This window comes from Triturus cristatus, unplaced genomic scaffold, assembly GCF_964204655.1.
Source record: "Triturus cristatus unplaced genomic scaffold, aTriCri1.1 SCAFFOLD_160, whole genome shotgun sequence".
In the NCBI taxonomy this organism is placed as follows: Eukaryota; Metazoa; Chordata; class Amphibia; order Caudata; family Salamandridae; genus Triturus; species Triturus cristatus.
Window position 1 is genome coordinate 905,224 of NW_028188469.1, and position 20,174 is coordinate 925,397.

General features: G+C 45.2%; 1 protein-coding gene across 1 annotated transcript in view; it reads left to right on the forward strand.

The window, feature by feature from the left end:
• LOC146768984 (zinc-binding protein A33-like) overlaps positions 1 to 19,951 on the forward strand; it is a 233,237-nt gene extending 213,286 nt beyond the window's left edge. The window contains exon 4 of the mRNA XM_085640582.1: positions 16,141 to 19,951. Within this exon, the coding sequence (XP_085496708.1) occupies positions 16,141 to 16,652 (512 nt within the window). The 3' untranslated portion in view covers positions 16,653 to 19,951. The remainder of the gene's footprint in view (positions 1 to 16,140) is intronic.
• Positions 19,952 to 20,174: the final 223 nt, after the last annotated feature.

Genomic DNA, 20,174 nt, shown 5'->3' on the forward strand with positions numbered 1-20,174 from the left:
AGTAACTAGTGCCGCATACTTCAGCAGCAATTGTATGCAACAGCTGTCCCGCTGCTTCAACGAAGATTGAAGCCTCCTCATGGTGCAAGATTGTTCAGCTCGCCTGGGGCTGGTATAATCAAAAGGTCCATTAAGCCATTGGGAGCAGCTATAAGAGAATGGCATTTTATTTTAAATTGATGCTGTATTGTACGCCATTTTGCATGCAAAAAATGTTCTCTAGCACAGCGGAGGGCTTCAGATGTGGAGGGTGATTGGCTCCACGTATGTTTTACCTGATCCGTTCTGGCTCACTTTTGAATGAAGATATTTCAGTCGATTAGTGCCAGGGTCCAGGTGGTCATGACTGCAGATCCTCCTCAAAGCCATATCACTTCACCACAGCAACAGTTCTTGTTTATAGCCACTTTGGTGGCTAAATCCCACTTTTGCAAGGTTAGGAAGTTCTCTGGAGTCCCCTCCTATGATTCTGCGGTGAACAAAATGAAGTGAGTGGAGCAAAAAGAAAAGCTCTATGAACAAAGAGTGGGGGCATTAAAAAGAAATTGCGACATATGGGTTGGTGGGTCTGGCTAAACCATTGGTAATTCAATTCCATTATTCAGATTTAAAAACAAATCCACAAAAGAGCAATTAACATAACAGCACATTACAATACACAAATTCATAATAATCATGATAGCAGTATAAAAGCAAATTCAGTAAAAGCATTAATCATAAAGTGTACATCTTGTTGTGGGCACGTACAGCAGTTTTCAGGAAAGTGCCAACTCGGAAAATCAGTTCATCATCCTCCAAGTCTTGGATATTCCTATATGCTATTTCAAGTTGGACATGAGAATTTCTTTTTAAAATCGGTATTAAAAACCATTTGGCATACTTTATATAAAACTTACAGAAGAATAAAAAGTGTAATGTAGTTTTCCCACTCCGTCTAGATTGGCATGGTATCCAAGGGGAAAGCAGAGCAAAATGTTTACTGTACCAGCTCTTAGGTGAAAAAGAAGTCCCCTCTCCCAGTGGCCTATAGGTTTTGTAAGATAACTGGCCAGCTAACAAAAGGTTTGCTTGATAGACATGAAAGTGACTACAGTTATTTTTTTGGACTCTGTCAATTCTTGCCTTACTATAATGTGTGTATAATACCGTCTGGAGAGGTTTTTTGCTTACAGTATCTATCTCATTTGGACATCAAAAGATCTGTTCATAGTTAACTATGATTAAACTCGATCTCACTGCGGCGAGCCAAGGGATATCCATTCCCCTTTCAGATTTAAGGCAATCTCCTATTACATCGCTTGTAAGACGCCGCTGGGTTTTTCCAGATTGCTAGCCAAAATAAAGCAGGGCGGGCCTTTATATAATCTTCAAAGTAGGCACATATGAAAAAAACACGTTGGGATGCGAAGGCTGCAAATGCCTTGCTGGCCTGGGCTGCTATGCACAAGTACTACTGTAACCCCCTTGGGAGGATGGCCCAGGTGAGAGGGATGGGGATGGTGACGAGGGTGGTTTGACTCTGATGGATTAATGTTATATATTTAATCTAATGTAGCCCATTACATTTGTGCGACTTGAATGAAGCAGAACCGTGACCAGAACAGGACGATATCCTCTTTTGTTATTTGTGTAACTTACTGGAAGCGGGGGGGGGGGGGGGGGGGAGTGGGGGGGAGTGGGGGGCTGGCAGTTATTTAAAAAAAAAGAAGAATAGAAAACCAGGTTACATCTCTTTCGTACCTCATTACTCACCCTTGACAACTCCGGTAATTACCGCTCTAAGAGATGGTGTTGGACTTGCCCCTTTTTGCAGGGTCATCCCTAAACTTTTTGCCTTTCTCCTAGCCTTTTTTCTGACCTGGTGCTGGTGGTTTTAGGACTGTGGGCACTTTAGCACTGCTGTCCAGTGTAAAGTGCGTGTGCTCTCTGTGTTAAATATAGTAAGATTGGTCTACACCTGTTTCACCTATTTAATTTACCTGTCAGTCCCTTGTAAAGTGGTATCTCATATACCCAGGGCTGGTAAATTAAATGCTTCTGGTGGGCTTGCAGCGCTGATTGCGCCACCCACCAAAGTAGCCTTGCAAACCTATCTCAGGCCTCTGCCATCGCAGGGCCTGTGCGCGCAGTCACTGCTGCTGTGACGTGGCACCTAAAGTGTGTGCCAGGTCTGTGACCTCCCTTTTACAGCATATCAGTCAACCCTAAGGTAGGCCCTAGCTAGCCCAATAAGCAGCGTGCATTGTAGGTAAAAGATAGGACATGTACCTTAAGTGTGTGACATGTCCTGGTAGTGACAAACAGCCATTTTGGTTTCTCACTACTGTGGGTCTGCCCTCCCATTGGAATGCATCGTGGATTCCCTGATAAGTGCTTCAGTGGTAATTCCTGTTATGAGAGGCGCAGCGGGGTCAAGTTTGGTATGTTTGGAATAGTGATAATAAATGTTACGCAATGGTGTGCGCAGATTTATTATAACTATTTTAGAAATGCCACTTTTAGAAGTTAGCATTTCTGTGTGCTATGTGCCTGCCTGCCTGATGTGAGTTGCATGTCTGGCTTTTGAGTGACAGGGGCTGGTGAGGTGTGTGTGGCTCCAGGAGGGGCAGGCTGAGTCAGCACTAGGCTGATTGGGACATCTGCATTTGGAGTGGTGGGAGGAGAAATCCCTAGTCCCTAAATAGGATGATGCCTGGCCTAGTGAATGCTGGCTCCGCTCTCCTGTGGTGTGTCGGATGACGAGCCCCCACCTAACAATAGGGAAGAGGAGCCTGGTAAACAGAGGGCTCCAGAACCAGTTCTAACTGGTTTCCCCAAGCCCTGTGCCAGGGCAGACAAAGGAAAACTAAGTATAAATGTAGGGGCTGTGACCCCATGTTTAGAAGTGTTGTTCTGTGCTTGTGCTTACTTTGAGTAGACCCTCTGCCAGGAGGAACTGCCGCGGGACCCAGCTGCTGTCTCCTGGAGGTCCCTGCGTGCTGGCCTGCCTGGCTGCGCTGTGGTCTCCCCAGCACCAAGGACTCTTTATTTCTGCCTGCCTGCGCACTTCTGGAAAAGAAGGGCTGCCTGCTCCCTGTTTGTGTCAGGTGGGAGGCAGGCTGAGCGCTGTATTTTATTTACCAGAGGAAGAGGAGGGGAGCGGAGCGTGTGTGCTCTGCAGCACTGGGCTGGCAGAGCGTCTGGATGGAATCCCAGCGTGGGGATTCCCCTGCAAAGCAAGGGAAGTGGGAGACCACCCTGCGTTTTAATGATTTTAGCGGGAGCCACCCCGCAGTTTATGCTGATCTGATATCAGCGGGAGCCTACCCCGCTTTATACCTTTTTATTGTCAGGCGGGTGCCCACCCCGCTTATGACAGTAACGAACGGGTTCCCACCCCGCTTGTCATGCTAACAAGCAGGTGCCCACCCCGCATTATTGCTGAAGAAGGAAGTGCCCAAAAACGGAAGTCAGGCACCCGCGCCTGACTGCGGGCGGGGCCTGCCGACGAGCAAGATAGCCTCGCGGGCTCCATTTCCGCCCATTCAGGCCCCAGAGTGGAGGGCCAGAGGAGGCGCAGCTGGATGTGGTACGGGGTCCTCGGGACCGAGGAAGAGAGCCCCACCTGTTCCTGGTGACCGGCGAAGATCAGGAGAGCCCCGCAGAGGCCAGAAGCGGCACCAGTAGAGAGGCGAGCCTTCCCTGAAGAGCCCGGTGAGTGGGGCTCAGAGAGGGTCATATCTTCTTCCTCCCAGTGGGGCTGGCACATTGTCGGTGCCCGTGTCCTTGGTGCACCGGGTGCCGCAGTGCCCAGGGTGATGCCACCGCTGCCCCGCTAGACAGAGGGCAGCTGTATCGAAGGGGGCACTTTTGTTGGCTGGGAGTCCCAGAGAGGGGCTCAGACGGCACGTGTAGTACTGGTGCCATTTCTCCAACGTTGGGGGTACTTGATCCTCCACTACCAAGTCAGGGGGTGTGAGAAGCACCCCCACGCGCCATTGAGCACATTGGTTTTGGAGAGTCCCAGTGGAGGACTCAGGGCACAGGAGTGCCAGTGCCGTTTTTCCTTTGGGGGCAATCGTGAAGCTCAGGAGTGAGATACACTCCCCCCACGCCCCAGCACAGTGCGCACTTTGCTTTAGCTGCATTTGCAGCTAGGCCCTGACATTTCTGGACAAAGGACGTTTTGAGCCCCAGTGATAGGCCAGTTGGCCTGGGGGTCAGTTGTAGGTGGGTAGGGCACAGGGCCCTACTGTGATTTATGTATGATGTGCCAAATGTGATGTATGCACCCTGATTTATGCCTCTAATGAGGTTTATGCTCAGGAGGTTATTGCATAATGAGTTTAGGGTTATGAGGCCTATTGCGTAATGTGTTTATGCTTAGGAGGTTTGGGACTAATGTGTTTTATGCCCGACGTAATAATGCTGAGGTCATTATTGTACCAATATTTACTTACCTGATCTGATGGTTCTGGCCGTGGCCCGATTGGCCTGGTCCTGTATATAATCCCCTGTAAATTGTTACCTGGTGCCAGTTGGCACAGAGTAAATGTGTGATTATGTTTCTAATGTGTTTATGATAATACAAAGGCTATTTTTATATAACCTTGTGTGGAGTTTCTTTTGTAGTGTGCCTATTGTGTTGCTGCTGTGTGTGTGTGTTGCACAAACGCTTTACACATTGCCTCTGGGATAAGCCTGACTTCTCGTGCCAAGCTACCAAGGGGTGAGCAGGGGTTATCTTCAGCGTGTAACTCCCTTGCCCTGACTAGAGTGGTGGTTTCTGCCTGGCTTAGGCGCAAGCCCTAGCCAACCAGAAATCCCATTTCTAACAGATGGCTTTCCAGAAGGATTGAAAAGATTGGCCGTGTCCTCGCCTCTCTGAGGTGATCTGGCATGCGGTGGATCTCTTTTGGCAGGCTCTGCATACTTCTGGACTTCTTTGCCCATTCGAGGAGAGTTTGGCGAGTGATTGCGCTGGTGCTGGCAAGGCTGGCCGGGGGTGGCATCGGACTCATGCCGTGGAGTAACTGTCAGTACTACATGATGCTGCCTCGCATCAACAAAGCGGAGGGAAGCGTCGCTGGCGGTTCCTCCTTTGACGTGCCAAACAATGGTTGGTAAAAACAAAAGTGAAGAAGCCAATACGGACGCAAAACTGAGGTCAAAAGCAGGAGCCCCGGTAGTGAAGCTGAGGTCACTAAAGGATTTCCGGGTCACGACCAGCATGCATATATAGGCAGAATCGAAATAGCCTGTAATTCCACCAATCTTCAACTCCGCTACAAGGTGCACTGGGCTTGCAGAGTTGGAAAAGGGAGGAATGCATATGCCAGAGCCTGACAAGATTGGGTCCATTAGTACTGAGAAGGCTGTCAGAGGATGGTGCTATAGCACGCTTCATCCCAGGGCCATTGACATATGCGCTGCAGGTAGAGGTGGACGCGGAGGGGGTGTAAATGGTGCAAAAAGTCCGGCGATTGAAGACATTACCCCTTCCATACTGGTTGAATCCTTGGTTGGCCTAGGAATGGAGGGTTGGGCACAGCCACTCGGGTCAACGGCATTCCCCTTAAATATACCTGATCAAAGGTTTGATTCACCGCAGGGAGGCTCTGACTTAAGATATACAACCTCTCCAGATAAAGGGGATACATTTTTCTCATAAACGGATGAGTCCGAAGGCTCGGACGTTACAGAAGACCTCTCTGAGGAAGGCTTGGGCTCACGAGGCTCCAACAGTAGCACAGTCGCAGGAGCTAGACCCCCGACATTAACATTATAGACCCAGCTGTATCTTCACAATTGGTTGGAAATTATTCTGCTACTCAACAGGTGTATGATGATGCAGGGTATCAACCTGCTGAACAGGCTAATATGGCCTCCCCTGAACCCCCTACCATGGATCTTATATATAATACTTTGAAGCAGGTACAGGGGGAAGCCAGATCGGAAACCCGTAAGGCTCATCTAGCTGCAAAGAAAATCCAGGGGGCAATTAGTAAAGTGAACAAGTTTTGCTCAAACACGGTGGGGAGAGTGACAGCAATAGAAGAATGGACAGTTGCTATCGAGGAAACCACATGCGCATTACAAGCATGCGTTGATGATCATGATGCTCAGCTTGTAGATGCAAACTGGAAATTAGAAGACTTTGAAAATCGCCGAAGGCGGAATAATCTCAGTTTTCTGGGCATATCCGAGAATGTTGAAGGAAATGACATCAGGGCTTTTATTATTAATCTGCTCAAATGTGACTGGGATACGGAGATACACCGGGTGCATATATTTCTATTGTTGTTGCGGAAAACCAGATGGACAGGACAGTTGGAGAGACTTAGAGTGATTCTAGTCTTTTTTGGAAATATTTTATTACGGCAAGCTATATATTCAAAAAAGCCCGGCCAGATGCTAGACGCTTGTTTGATGGCACTCTTTTTTTGTGCAGCCTGACTTCTGCCATGCTACAGTGGAGAGGAGGTGGCATCTACAGCAGATGTTTTCTCCACTACGAAGAGTCAGCTGCCAAGTATTTCTGCTCAATCCCGCCAGATTAAAGGTGGTCTTCAATGGCAGAACCCCTTCATTTACATCAGAAATAAAAACACAGGAATTTCTGGACGAGATCCTAGCTGGTTGAGGAGGCCCCAAAGGGGGTAGCTCTGGATAAAGTCGGAAGAGTCATCCAGATGTGCCTTATGACTCTCTGGGATTAATTATAGACTAGAGGATTTATTGGAGAGATGTGCTTTTGCCATTTCTTTTTCTAACAGGTTTCTCTCTTTTTTTCACTATCACTGGAGTTGTAGGGGGGTGGGCATGGTACCTCAGTAGGAGCCATCACCATGGTCTCACACAACCCGCTGCTCCATTTTGGGTTTGAGTGGGGTCAGGGCGGTTGGGTGGAGTGGGAGGTGGGGAATAGGGGCCAGATGGCGGCGAGGGGAGTGCTCAAGCAGACAAAGACTTCAATGTGAAACAACAGACGGAAGTTGAACTAATTTAAAAAAAAAACTTCTGTGCATATAAATCGAGCTTTATGCCTAGGTCAGGCTTATTTTTTCGGTTCGATCATTGTTTTAAGTGAGTAAACTCTATTGTATCATACATATGTGGGCTTAATTATAGCAGTAAAAGGCAAAGGGTGGCTTTTGATTTAAAGATTTTAAAACTGGATATATTATGCTTACAAGAAATGCATATTGAGAACTCACAAAAACATTTACTTGGTGGGTTGGGTTTTCAAATTGTATGCTGTACCACCCAGGGAACTCGTACCAGGGGGGCCGCTATTTTGTAAAAAAAAGGGGGGTTTGTTATTTTCCCCGGTCTTGGTCAGAAAGATTAGGCTGATGGGTTATTACGGAGTGTTGCCCCGGCTCTTACTCTTTTACTATATGGTCTATATCCGGCCCGGTGCGAGATAATCCTACAATTTTTATTGGTTAAATAGCGAGCTGGCGCTTTGGACATTACTGCTTATAATCTGTGGCGACTTTAATAATCTGCCCTGCAGTGGGTCTAGACCAGGGAGCAAGACCGATTTTGGTAGAAAACCAAACGTTTATAGGGCTTTATGGCCCTGCAGAGTAGTCATGGTTGGCTGATGTATGGAGGGAGAATATGAAGGCGGATCCTGGCTTCACCTTCTTTTCTGCCCCCCACAAGGTGCATGCCAGATTAGATTACTTTCTTGCATCAAAAAGCCTGGTGCTGAACTCGCATATTTCGAAGTTTTCCAGGGTTATGTCGGAACACAATCCTCTTGTATTTAAACTGAAATGACCCAGTTCTCTAAAGTGGTCCAGGCCTGGTCTTTTGAAAGGACACTTCTCTTAGATGCACAGTATGTGAGTATTATCCAGGCTTGGAACCCTCGGTGTATTTCAGATAATGATGGCAGTGCCTCAATTAGTGTTATATGGGATACATTTAAAGCTTGCTTATGGGGCGAGAGTTTGAGGTAGTCTAGAGTGGCAAAAAAGAGAAAAAAAAGTTAATTGAGGGGGTACATGCAAACCTAGCCAGAGCTGAATTAGAAATGGTAGAGAAGATGTCCTCAGGGTGTTGGTCCGATATGGCTCTCCCGGAAATAGGAACTGCTAAAGCAAGGATTGTTGATATATCGGCAAAAAAGCAGCAGATAAATATTTAGTATTGCGTGATTAATTTTATTAGTATAATGAGAGGGTAGGGCAACTTTTGGCTTTTAGAACTAGACAAATGACTGGGGAGGGGGGAAGATAAGGGAAACAAGGGACCCACTGCTCGGTGTGAAGTCTGACCCGGCTTATAATAGGTCTGCATTCCAGCGTTTGGGAGATGGAATAACCAGAGACTCTCACTGATAGGGCGGAGTAATTTGATTAAAATTATATTTCTACCCAAAATCCTGCATCTCTTTCGGGCTATCCCATTGAAGATAGGCAATAACTGGTCTAAAATACTCGATGGGATGCTAACACGATTTCTTTGGGCATATGCTAATCCCAGGAGAGCGTTAAGATTCATGACCCTGCTGAAGGAACGCGGTGGGTTAGCAGTGCTCAATCTTAAATTATATCACTGGGCTGCTGCCTTGAAACAATTTGTAGTCCTTTTATACAAGAAGGAGGCTATTTCTGGGTAGGATATCTTGACTCCATCTATATATGAGCTTTTAGTAGGGTAAAAAAGCTGGGGATGTCTTCTTCGGCAAACCGAATTCGGGTACTAAAAAAGAGTTTGGTTCAAAGTCTTAATGGCGGCCTTACGCATATGGGGTGAAGTCTGTAAAATAATAGGCTTGGGTAGATTTAATTACTATACCCCTATACATGGTAATCCTCTTTTACCAGAAATGTGTTAGCATATGTTAGTAAATGAGTGACGCAGGGACCATTTACACTAGGGGATTTTTTTATCACAAACTCGATAAAGACATTTGAGATTATTCTACAAAAATTTAAGTTGGGCCATAAGGATTTTTTAAAGTATTTACAAATCAAGGATTTTTTAAGGAAGAAAGGTGGTGGGATGATGGGATTTGACAAGATAGAGGTTATCGAGTTGATTATCGCTGAAAATACCCTGATAGGGGTTTTATATAGTCTTGAATAAAACAATGCAGGACTATTTGGTCAAGCATTTAAAGGGTTGGGAAGTTAAGAATAACGCTCAACTTGGCGACCTGGCTAGGTCGCTAGAAGGTGCCCAGATGTTTTTAATCTCAGCTAATTTACAGGCTCAACATTTTAAAACTTGTTCTAACCTGTACACAACCCCTGGGAAAATTGCTAAATGGGGAGCGACGACGGGGCAAGATGCTCAAGATGTAAGCAGTATGGAGTGCATATAGTTCACATGCTGGCCACCTGCCCAGCACTAGAAGGACTTAAAGCTGGGATTGTTGAGTTTTTGGCAAATAAGCTAGGGATAGATACCACTCTGTCCCCTCGGATAATGTTACTAGGGGTTTATAATGAGGTAGTTCCATCTTATACTCAACCCTTTATGTTTGTCAAAATGGCCATTTATAGGTTGTTTGACAACAGCTTGGCTTGACCCCTCCCCTCCGGTATTTCATTAGTGATTTGGGCACCTATTATCGGTCTATTATTTGGAAAGGGCAATACACTCCAGAAAAAGTAAGAAGGCCCAGGAAACAATGTCTAAAGTCTGGCCTCCCCTCAGTAATTGAGAATTGAAATGTGCCTCTGGGAGTAATAGGGGAATATCGACTTGACCACACTGGGGTGGGACTCAAAGTTCAGATATGTACCTTTCTGCCGTCTATATATTTATGTATGTATTTGTCTAAGAGTTTTTATCCTTTCTTCCTTTTAGATATCTGATGTTGTTATAGAAGTATGTTTTTGATGCACATTATAGAACTATATAGACTGGTTGTATTTATGGAAAGTGACTGCTTGTGGGGTGGGGGTTAATTATTATTATGTATTATTGTGCAAAAATCAAATAAATAAAAGAAGTGCTGGTGCACTTTTTTCACGCTAAAGAAATACTGGTGGTGTTACTTTCACATTAAAGACGTGCTGGAGTCTTCCATTCATGTTAAAGAAGTGCTGGTGCTCTTCCTTTGCATTAAAGAAGAAGTGCTGGTGCTCTGCCTTTCACATTAAAGAAATGCTGGCGCTCATCCTTTCACGTTAAAGAAGAACTGGTGCTCTTCCTTTCACATTAACCCCTTCCATGCTCATGACGGAACGGTTCCGTCATGAGCCACGGTTGAGCTGTGCTCATGACGGAACCGTTCCGTCATGGCCCCGCCCGCGCTCGAACCCTTCAGCACCGCGGCGGAATTCGCCCAGCGCTGAAGGGGTTAAAGAAGTACTGGTGCTCTTCCTTTCACATTAAAGAAGCACTGGTGCTCTTCCTTTCACATTAAGGAAGTGCATGCGCTCTTTATTTCACATTAAAGAAGTGCTGTGCTCTTCCTTTCACGGTACTGAAGTGCTGGTGTGCTTCCTGTTACATTAAAGAAGTGCTGTGCTCTTCCTTTCTCATTAAAGAAGTGCTGTGCTCTTCCTTTCTCATTAAAAAAGTGCTGGTGTTGCATGGATTCTGTTCAGGAACAGAACTATGCTTGGAACTACAGAACATCAGAATGTAGGGACTGAGTCACCATACCACGTCAGTTTCCATGATCCTGAGTTTAAGTAGCTATAGCACCTCACTTGCCCTCCTAACCTTTCAGAGAAGCATGTGAATTGGTACCCCAGACCACAACACACCCGACCCTCTCAGGGATTTTGGTAACAGAACACACCCTTTGCTCTCTCACTCATACTCGTCCACAATATGATAAATAAGAGACACAAAATAGTTTAGTATATTTATGTGAACTATTGTGCTCTAAAATGCAGTATTCACGCCACAATTAGAAAACAAATGCATACCAAAAATATTGTTAGCATGGTCAATAAACCATCTACCATAAAAAGCCCTGTCACATTATAATACAACGTAGCCTAAACTCCCCTTCCCTTCTACTGAAGCTAAATGATTATACATCAAAGATCTCTGGGTTTAGTGGCAGACCCCATATCTTAGCGTACACAGATTGACGTTGTACATCTCAGCTGAATCAGAAATCTTGTCTCAGAACTAATGCTCCATATGCGTTTTTTGGACTTATGTGCTCATCTATATGACAAAAACATGTGCTCATAAATAACAGCTGCATTCTCATGTTATGTATCGGAGCTGGTGCCTGACCAGAACGAATAACAAGGGTATTTGTTGTTTGACCTTGTCAATGGTGTTCAGACTAAATTCCAGGAAACGAACAGAATGAGAAAACACATGCAGGTTCTGTGTGAAAGTACAATGTGGCACAAAAGCAAGCTTGTTTATATAGTAATGTGTGAAAAAGAAAATTCAGCCTACAACATGCACAATTGGGCTAACATAGAGAAAACTACAATGGACCATGCAGGAAACACACGACACTGGTACTCTTCCTTTCACATTAAAGAAGTGCTAGTGCTCATCCTTTCACATTAAACTAGTGCTAGTGCTCTTCATTTCACATCAAAGATGTGCTGAAACTCTCTTTCACATTAAACAAGTGCTGGTGCTCTTCCTTTCAAATTCAAGAAATGCAGATATTCTTCCTTTCACATTAAAGAAGTGCCGGCGCTCTTCCTTTCACATTGCAGAATTTCTGGTGCTCTTCCTTTCACATTAAAAAAGTGCTGGCGCTCTTCCTTTCACATTATAAAAACGCTGATGCTCTTTCTTTCATATTAAAGTGCTAGTGTGCTTCCTTTCACTTTAAAGAAGTGCTGGTGCTCTTCCTTTGACATTAAAGAAGTGCCGGTGCTCTTTCTTTCACATTAAAGAGGTGCTGGTGCTCTTCCTTCCACATTAAAGAAGTGCTGATGCTCTTCCTTTCACATTAAAGAAGTGCATGTGCTTCTCCTTTCACATTAAACAAGTGCTGGTGCTCTACCTTTCACATCAAAGAAGTGACGGTGCTCTTCCTTTCACATTAAAGATGAGCCGGTGCTCTACGTTTCATATTAATGAAGTGGCGGTTCTCTTTCACATTGAAGAAGTGCTGGTGATCTTCCTTTCACATTTGAGAAGTACTTGAAATCTTCATTTCACACTACAGAAGTGCTGGTGTTCTTTCTTGCACATGAACAAACTGTTGGTGCTTTTCCTTTCACATAAAAGAATTGCCAGTGCTCTTTCATATTAATGAGGTCCTGGTGCTCTCCTTTCACATTAATGATGTGCCGTTGCTCTTCCTTTCAATATTAAAGAAGTGTTGGTGCTCTTGCTTTCACATTAAGGAAGTGCTGGTGTTCTTCCTTTCACATTAAAGAACTGCTGGTGCGCTTCTTTTTACCTTAAAGATGTGCTGGTTCTCATCCTTTCAGATTAAAGAAGTGCTGGCGCCCTTCTTTTCACATTAAAGCAGTGCTGGTTTTCTTCCTTTTTACATTAAATAAGTGCTGGTGCTCTTCCTTTCACATTAAAGAAGTGCTAGTGCTCTTTCATGCACATCAAAGAAGTGCTGGTGCTCCTCCTTTAAACTTAAAGAAATGCTGGTGCTCTTCCTTTTACCTTAAAGAAGTGTTGGTGCTCTTCCTTTTACCTTAAAGAAGTGTTGTTGCTCTTTCTTTCACATTAAAGAATTGCAGGTACTTAGTACCTATCAGGGGCATTTCATTTAAAGCTCTAGCTCATTGGAGCACAGTTTGTATTCTAGTATAGTGTAGCAACTAGTATAGTGTGGTATGTAGCATTGGTATTCAGTACAGTGTTCTTGTAAGTGCAGTTCATACTGCATTATCTATTACAATGTGCTATCATGATCTGTTTAGCCTTTTACAGTGAGTGGTCTTGTGCAATGTGCTGTCTAGTCCAGTGTACTGTCTGTTACTGTGTTGTGTCTGATGTACTATGCTGCCTAGTGTAGTATGTTTTGTAGTAAAGTCACTTTTTAATGCAGCTGTGTTGGAAATGGCCCTTTTTGCAGGGTCATCCCTAAGCTTTTTACCTCCCTCCTAGATTTTTCCTAACCTGTTTTTGTTGGCTTTATGACTCTGGGTACTTTACCACTGCTGATCAGTGCTAAAGTGCATATGCTCTCCCTTTGTAAATATGACTATGTGAATTGGTACATCCATGATTGGCTTATTTGGTTTACCGGTTAGTCCCTAGTAGCGCGGCCCGTGTGTGCCCAGGGCTGGTAAACCGAATGCTGCTGGTGGGCCTGCAGCACTGGTATGTGCCACCCACAGAAGCGGCGCGTAAAGTGTGTCTCAGACCTGCCACTGCAGTGTCTGCGTGCAGTCCAGAACTGCCATCTTGGCTGTGAAGTGCACCCACTTCCCAGCCCCTAAACCTTCCCTTGGCATCCTGTAAGCCCCCCTTATGATAGGGCACATTGTATGTGTAAGGTAGGACATGCCCTGATGTGTGTATCATGTCCTAGTAGTGAATTACACCCAATTTCGTTTTTCACTACTGTAAGGCTACCTTTTCTCCATAGGCCAGAATGGGAGGTCTGGGCTATTACATTCTATAGTCCTAACTGACCCACAGAACATGGTAGAAAAACGAATTTAGTACGCCTGAGCTCAGAATATTAAAATACATCTTTTAGTGAAGGTTATTTTTATATTCTGTGTTTGAAACTACCACTTTTAGAGTATGGGTACTTTCTTGCCTAAGCCTTCCAGTGTGCTCTGCTATTATGTGTATTGGCTGTCTGGTTTTGGAGGGACAGGGCAGGCTGAGTCACACCTGGGTTGAATAGAGAGATCTGTGTTGGGAGGGGTAGCTCCTGCACTTGAATAGGGCTGTGCCTGGCAAGGTGAATGCTGGCTCCACCTCCCACTGTGCGTCTGAAGGCAGACCCCTCTTTCTGAAAGGAAGGATGCAGCCTGGTAAACAAAGTGCTCCAGGGCTGGGAAGAACTGGTTCTGGCTGGGTTCAGAGACTTGTGACTCCTAAGAACAAAGACTTTGGGGGTATAAATATTTGTGCCCAAACCCCTACAATTTGTATTGCTCCTGCACAACAAGAAGAACCTCTGTCCGTGTGACTACAGGAATCTGCAGGAGAAGGACTGTCCTTGTGCTTGTGTGCTGTTTCTGGGACTGGCCTGCAGTGGTTACTACTGGACTTGGAAGAAGAGGAAAAGGACTTTGAAGGAACTTTTATTTTTGCTACAGCAATCACCCAAGTGTTAGAAGAGAGCTAGCCTCCTGCTGGAGTCTCAGGCACATCAGACTCCACCACCAGCCTCCTGTTTCCTCCCAGCGAGGATTTCTATCTGCAGGTGAGGCTCCTGTGAGTTCCAGGGCCTCTAGTTCTACTGCTGAGAAGAGAGTGCTGAAAATCGTCGCTAACCCCCATTAGCGAGCCGCTGCAGCTGGTGAGCATGAGAAAAATCGCTCAGCTGTCGCCGAGCGCTCGCTAACCCCGAAGATTATCGCATCATCCGTCAGCGGGCCTGAAAACGCCCACTATCCCGAAGTTCGTCGCAGCACCTGACTGCGGGCCTGAAAATGCCCGCCATCACAAAGATTGTCGCATTGCTTGTCAGCGGGCCCCAAAGCGTTCGCCATTTTCCCCGCATCGCATCAGGATCGTCGCTCCCTCGCGGAGCGCCATTTTCTTTCATCGCAAGCAAGATCGCACACGCAACAGGCTCGGTGCATCATCCTCCCTTCGCGGCAAGGATTTTATCGCATCACCGGCTTGCACACATATTAGAGTGTGTCATGGACCTACGAATGAGCATACGTCATACATATTCTACAAACATGTTTGCCGGTGTGTCTCATCACCCTCGGGCAGAATTGACTCAGAGGGTGACGTCACTGTTCACTACATGTGACTTTTGATACTGTATACATGCTAAAATCATGGTGTTGTTTGTCCTGTCTCATCTTTATCTTTTCACAGATGGAGTGACCAAACATAAGGTTGTGACAAATAAAGGAACAGCTATCTGCCCTTTTGATAAATAGTGTAGGGAAATTCCCATATCACTATCCTTCCAGGGGGGACAACATTATCGCCCTGAAGAAAGTCCTGCACCTCTTTGGGCAACAATTGGACTGAAACATGTTGGCTTTAGGGTCCTAGGACCATAATATCCCAATGGCCCTATCTTTTTCTATTTTAATATCCCTGACAGATCCAAGATGAAAGGGAAACTGGGATCTGCCAGTGGATTTTTAATCTTTATCCCCCTGGCCAAACATTTCTTTAAGTCCTCCCTGAAATATGGTCGAGCCCACCCCGACTTATAGGCGTCGGGGTGTCCTGATGATGAAGCATGACACCATTAGCGTGTGTGAGGGAATATAAAACAAAAGGAGTTGCCTCCTTTGCCCCTTCAGAGGGGTGTAAAATCTACAGCTTCATATAGGGACATTCCACCATTGATTTTCAGTATCTAACTGTATTAATAACCAATTTACACGGTTAGGATATTAGGGGAGTACTTTTTTGTGGATCAACCTTTGTGAAGAGCCTTTCACTATGAGCATGTTGCTGTGTTTTTTCGTGAAGTTTGATTTGTTTGAGCTTGAAACCATTTTTTTCGTTACTATCTGCAGATTATGCTCCAGATGAATAATTATTTGGTAAATGTGGCAAATCCATAATTATGCGAAAAAAGCCATGGTTACAGAATCGCATAATTCCAGTGGCCCTGGGTGTGGTGTAGTATGACTTAAGTGTGAATGTGTGATGCAGCTGCGGCCCGTGCAGGTAAGAGGTGTGGGGGATAATTATTTATTTAATTTTCCCTTGTCATTGTCCATAAAAATACCCACTACACGACCCCATCGCCCCACGGCTCTTATCTGGACGGGACGCTGTTGGTGTGGTGTAGTGTAGTATGCCTCTTGAGGTGATGTGATGTAGTGTAGTATGGTGCGTGGTGCTGTGTAATGGGTAATAGAATGTTCTGTCTATGTAGTGAAGTGTGCTGTTTGGTGTAGTGTGTGGTCTAGAGGAATGCACGCTTTAGTGTAGTGAGCAGTATAGTGAGCAGCATAGTATAGTGATGTGCGCTTTCTCTAGTGTAGTGTGCTCCTTCCAGATATGGTGTAAATTAATCAAATGTAAAACAGAAAGCAGCCTTTGTTTGTGTCATTAAATCTCTAATCATGAATCTCTTCTCTGCAGTGATGGTGACTCTGGATCCTGAAACAGCTCATCCTTTTCTCTTCCTGTGTGAGGAGTGGAAACATGTGAAAGACACAGACACATCACAGCACCTGCCAGACTGCCCCAAGAGATTCACCCTCTACTCCTGTGTGCTGGGGAGCGAGGGGTTCACCTCTGGCAAACATTACTGGGAGGTGCAGGTGCTGCAGGATGGGGTCGCATGGCTTATGGGGGTTGCAGCAGAGTCTGTGAACAGGAAGGGAGTCTTCACATCGTCACCTAAGGAGAACGTCTGGGCTTTGCAACGGTGTAATGGTGAATACGCAGCTCTCACCTGCCCTCCGAACCCTCTGTCCCCCTGTGGGAAGCCCCTGAAGCTGGGGGTGTATCTGGACTACGAGGCGGGCCAAGTGTCCCTGTACAATGCTGACTCCATGGCCCTTCTCTTCACCTTTCCGCCAGCCCCTTTCAAAGAGAAGCTCTTCCCGTTCTTCCAGCTCTGGGGAGGAGCGGAGCTGAGGCTGGTGTGAGATCTGCAGGGAGCTTCAGCCTCTCATCCTTCGCTCCCACCCCCCTCTGCAGTGATAACAATGTGACCAGGAGCACAAGCAGAGACGCTTTTAAATAATAAGACTCCCTTTGGGTTTAAGGCTCCTCTTCCCCCTTAAGTTTGTACATCGCCCCCATCAGGATTGTTCTCATTGTGACAGAGATGGTGTCTCCCAGTAAACAGGCAGCTCTGTGAATTGTGATTATTAATAAATCATTGACCCCGTATTACCGCACTTCCCTATGTCCCACAGTTTCAAGCTCCTGCTCCGCCACGGTCTCCCATGATTTCTGCGATGTATGCATTGTTTGCAATGAAGCGCTTTGTACAGTGTGCTGGGTCAGATTCAGCGCAGGATTTAGGGTAGTGCAACCAGTGTAGTCGCACCTGCGCTGAACTGGGAAAGGCGCTATGTTCAAAATAGCTTTTGGTTTTAAAACTACCTGCTGTGTCTTGGTGTGTCCAGTTGTTTTCAGGCAACAATAAAAATACCAAGATAACGCAGGTGATTAATGTTTCTGTTGGAGAGAGATGGGCGTTTTGTCTAGAGGCAGTTTTGACTCATCATAAAGCTTAGAGGGTTAATATGCCTGCTGTAAAGAGCATGTACATGCAGATCACAAAAGGGAATCCTCACTGGTTTGTGCAACATTTCCTATAGACTGATTTACACATGTAGGATTCATTGCCTCTGTACAACGTGTGTGTGTGTGTGATGTAAAGTGCTCTGACATCCAAAGGTTGGTATGAGTAGCTCTATAAACAAAAGAAACGCATGTGAAAGAGGCGCTGTGGAGAGATGAATGGCACTGTTGGAAGTTGGTAGTGAAAAGGAGGTCATGGGAGGAGGGGCACCAAAAAAGATTGTCGCAGCAGGCGTCTCTTGACTCTAAAGCCGGCCCTGCCCAGATTCTAATGGATAAAGCAACAGTATAGTCTTTTACATCAAACACAATAGGTTTTTGTAGCACTGCTACTCATGGATTTGAAGGTGTTTTCATATACGGTAGTGAAGAAGATTGAGGATCAGTCAAGTTGAATATTTGGTTAAGCAGGGAAGCTGCGATTATTTCAGGTTTTCTGGTTTTGCTTTTTACAAATCAGCCGCTAGATTAGTATCTATTTGTTTCTCCTTTTTACCTCAAATGTTTTGTGTTTCATCACCAATGAATTAAGCTGACATTTCTTTGCAAGGGTTTAAAACTTCTTTCTGCGGACAGTGTTTTTGTAACATGTGAGCATGACGGGCGGTGAAAATATATCACAATACGGTACTATTAGTTTTATACATTATAGTGCTTAATCTGTAAAGATTCCATCACAATTACAGACTGCCATGTATAAGTTCTTTTCTTTAATCAATCAATCAGGGGTTTCTAAAGCGCACTACTCACCCTTTAGGGTCTCAAGGCACAGGGGGTGTGTGGGTCATTCTAAAAGACAGGTTTTGAGGTCTTTCCTGAATTGGTGCAGTGTCTGGCTTTGCCGGAGGTGAAGGGGGAGCTCGTTCCGGGTCTTGGCTGTGAGGTAGGAGAAGGACCTTCCACCCGCTCTGTTCTTGTAGAAACGCGGGACGATGGCTATGGAGAAGTCGGCTGAGCAGAGGTTTCTCTTGAGGGCACAGAAGGAGAGGAGGTTGTTGAAGTATTGTATTCCGATGTTGTGGATGGCCTTGTAGGCGTGCTTGAGCAGCTGGAAAGTTATTCTTCTTTCGACGGGGAACCAGTTGAGGTCGCCGAGGTGTTGAGTGATGTGGTTGTGCTGTGGGATATCGAGGATTAGTCTGGCTGCGGCGTTCTGGGCAGTTTGGAAATTGCAGAGGAGTTTTTTGTTAATTCTTGTGAATAAACTGCCCTATTGCACAAGCCACTTTCATAATTTACAAAATGTACACTGTGCAAGGACATCCAGACTCCAGAATTCTGAAATGTGGTGTATTAACTGTGAACAATGTGCAATAATGTTATATTCCAGCATAAATACAACACAATATCAGCCTCCTGCAGGCTCCTCAAACAGTTCCAGGTTGCACAGGCATATTAAGTAGAATTATCATGTGCCTGCACATAATTTTTCCACACATTATTGTGTACATGCAGGCCATCCTGTATTAAAATCAATTTTTGTCATGAAACTTTAGGAACACCAGCTAGATGTGTGACACTCAGAAGAAAATCTGCCTTTCCACCCAACACCATGTGCATGCTGGGACTGAGATAACAAAGTACTTAAAAGAAAGCAACAAAACTACTTGTCCCAAAGTGTTATTAACACAAAAATTCAGGAGTGAGGGATCACTTGGAGTGAAGCTCTGACACCAGGGTAAAGAAACCAAAATGATTTTTTAAATGCTCCTCTTGGGAAAGCAGGAAGGATGTTTAACACCGTCTAGTCTTCATCTCTTAAGGGGTTTCTGCTTCTTTGAGTCTCTGCGTCATGGAGATAGGTTGTAATTCTTGAATAAGATTTGGGCTGATTGTGTTCTATTTCATCATTAGTATCATGGAGTCCATTTATAAGGTAGCTCAGTGGGTTGGGGCACATCTGCAAGACTCATAATCTATAGGTCACAGGTTAAAACCCTGGTAGGGGATGCACCAACTTTCAAATGATTACAGTGTGTTGTAGCAGTTGTATAAACCTTCATGCAGTTACCAATGACTGTCAGCAGACGTCACTGAGAAATAGATCTCCAAGTCCTGGACATTCATTTAAGATCATTACGCATTCTGGGATTGTAGGTTTGGTTTACTTCAGTACAACTTTTAACATTAGCAGATTTAAATGGTTTAGCAGTTGATAAATTAACATTACAAGTCAAACATGTTACAAAAACATTAAATAGATCAATTTACAATACTTGTAATTGTGAAACGTTTGTAAGAGAGTGCTGAGGAAATCTGGGGTAACTGGACTCAAACTATAGCAAATAGAGCCTGTTCCCACTGGTATCCTGGGCTTCACCTTACTGTATGTAGGGTCCAAGACTGAGCACCAAATGAACCCCTCACCCCTTGGCTCTCAGAGGAGGGAAGTCGAGCAGTCCAAGGCTTACTCAAGGAGAAGGGATGAGGTTAGAAACCAGGAACTCAATAAACCATAAAACAGTTAAATGATTGTCCTGCCAGTGCTTTTACTTGAACAATGAAAAGTGGTTTCATCAAAAACACACAACTCAGGACTGTACACAACAAACAGAGGGGGGCAGAAAGATGCACAAAGTTATACTCTGGGGATTAGGCTCTCCCTGACTTCTCTAAGTAAGGGGTATTGTCCTGTCGCACTGAATGTGCAGTAGGACAGTTGTGAAGAGGACAGTTTTTTTAATAGGACAGCTGTGCAACGGGACAGCTGTACAGTAGGAAAAAAAGGCTGAATAGGGCTTGGTCCCAGGCTCTCGCCACTCTCTATTGGTCTGTAGTTAACCCCCCTTTCCTTCTGGGATGGGCTGTGCCAGGTATGGGGCTGTAATGGTTTCATTGTTTGTGGTGGTCCCTTCTGA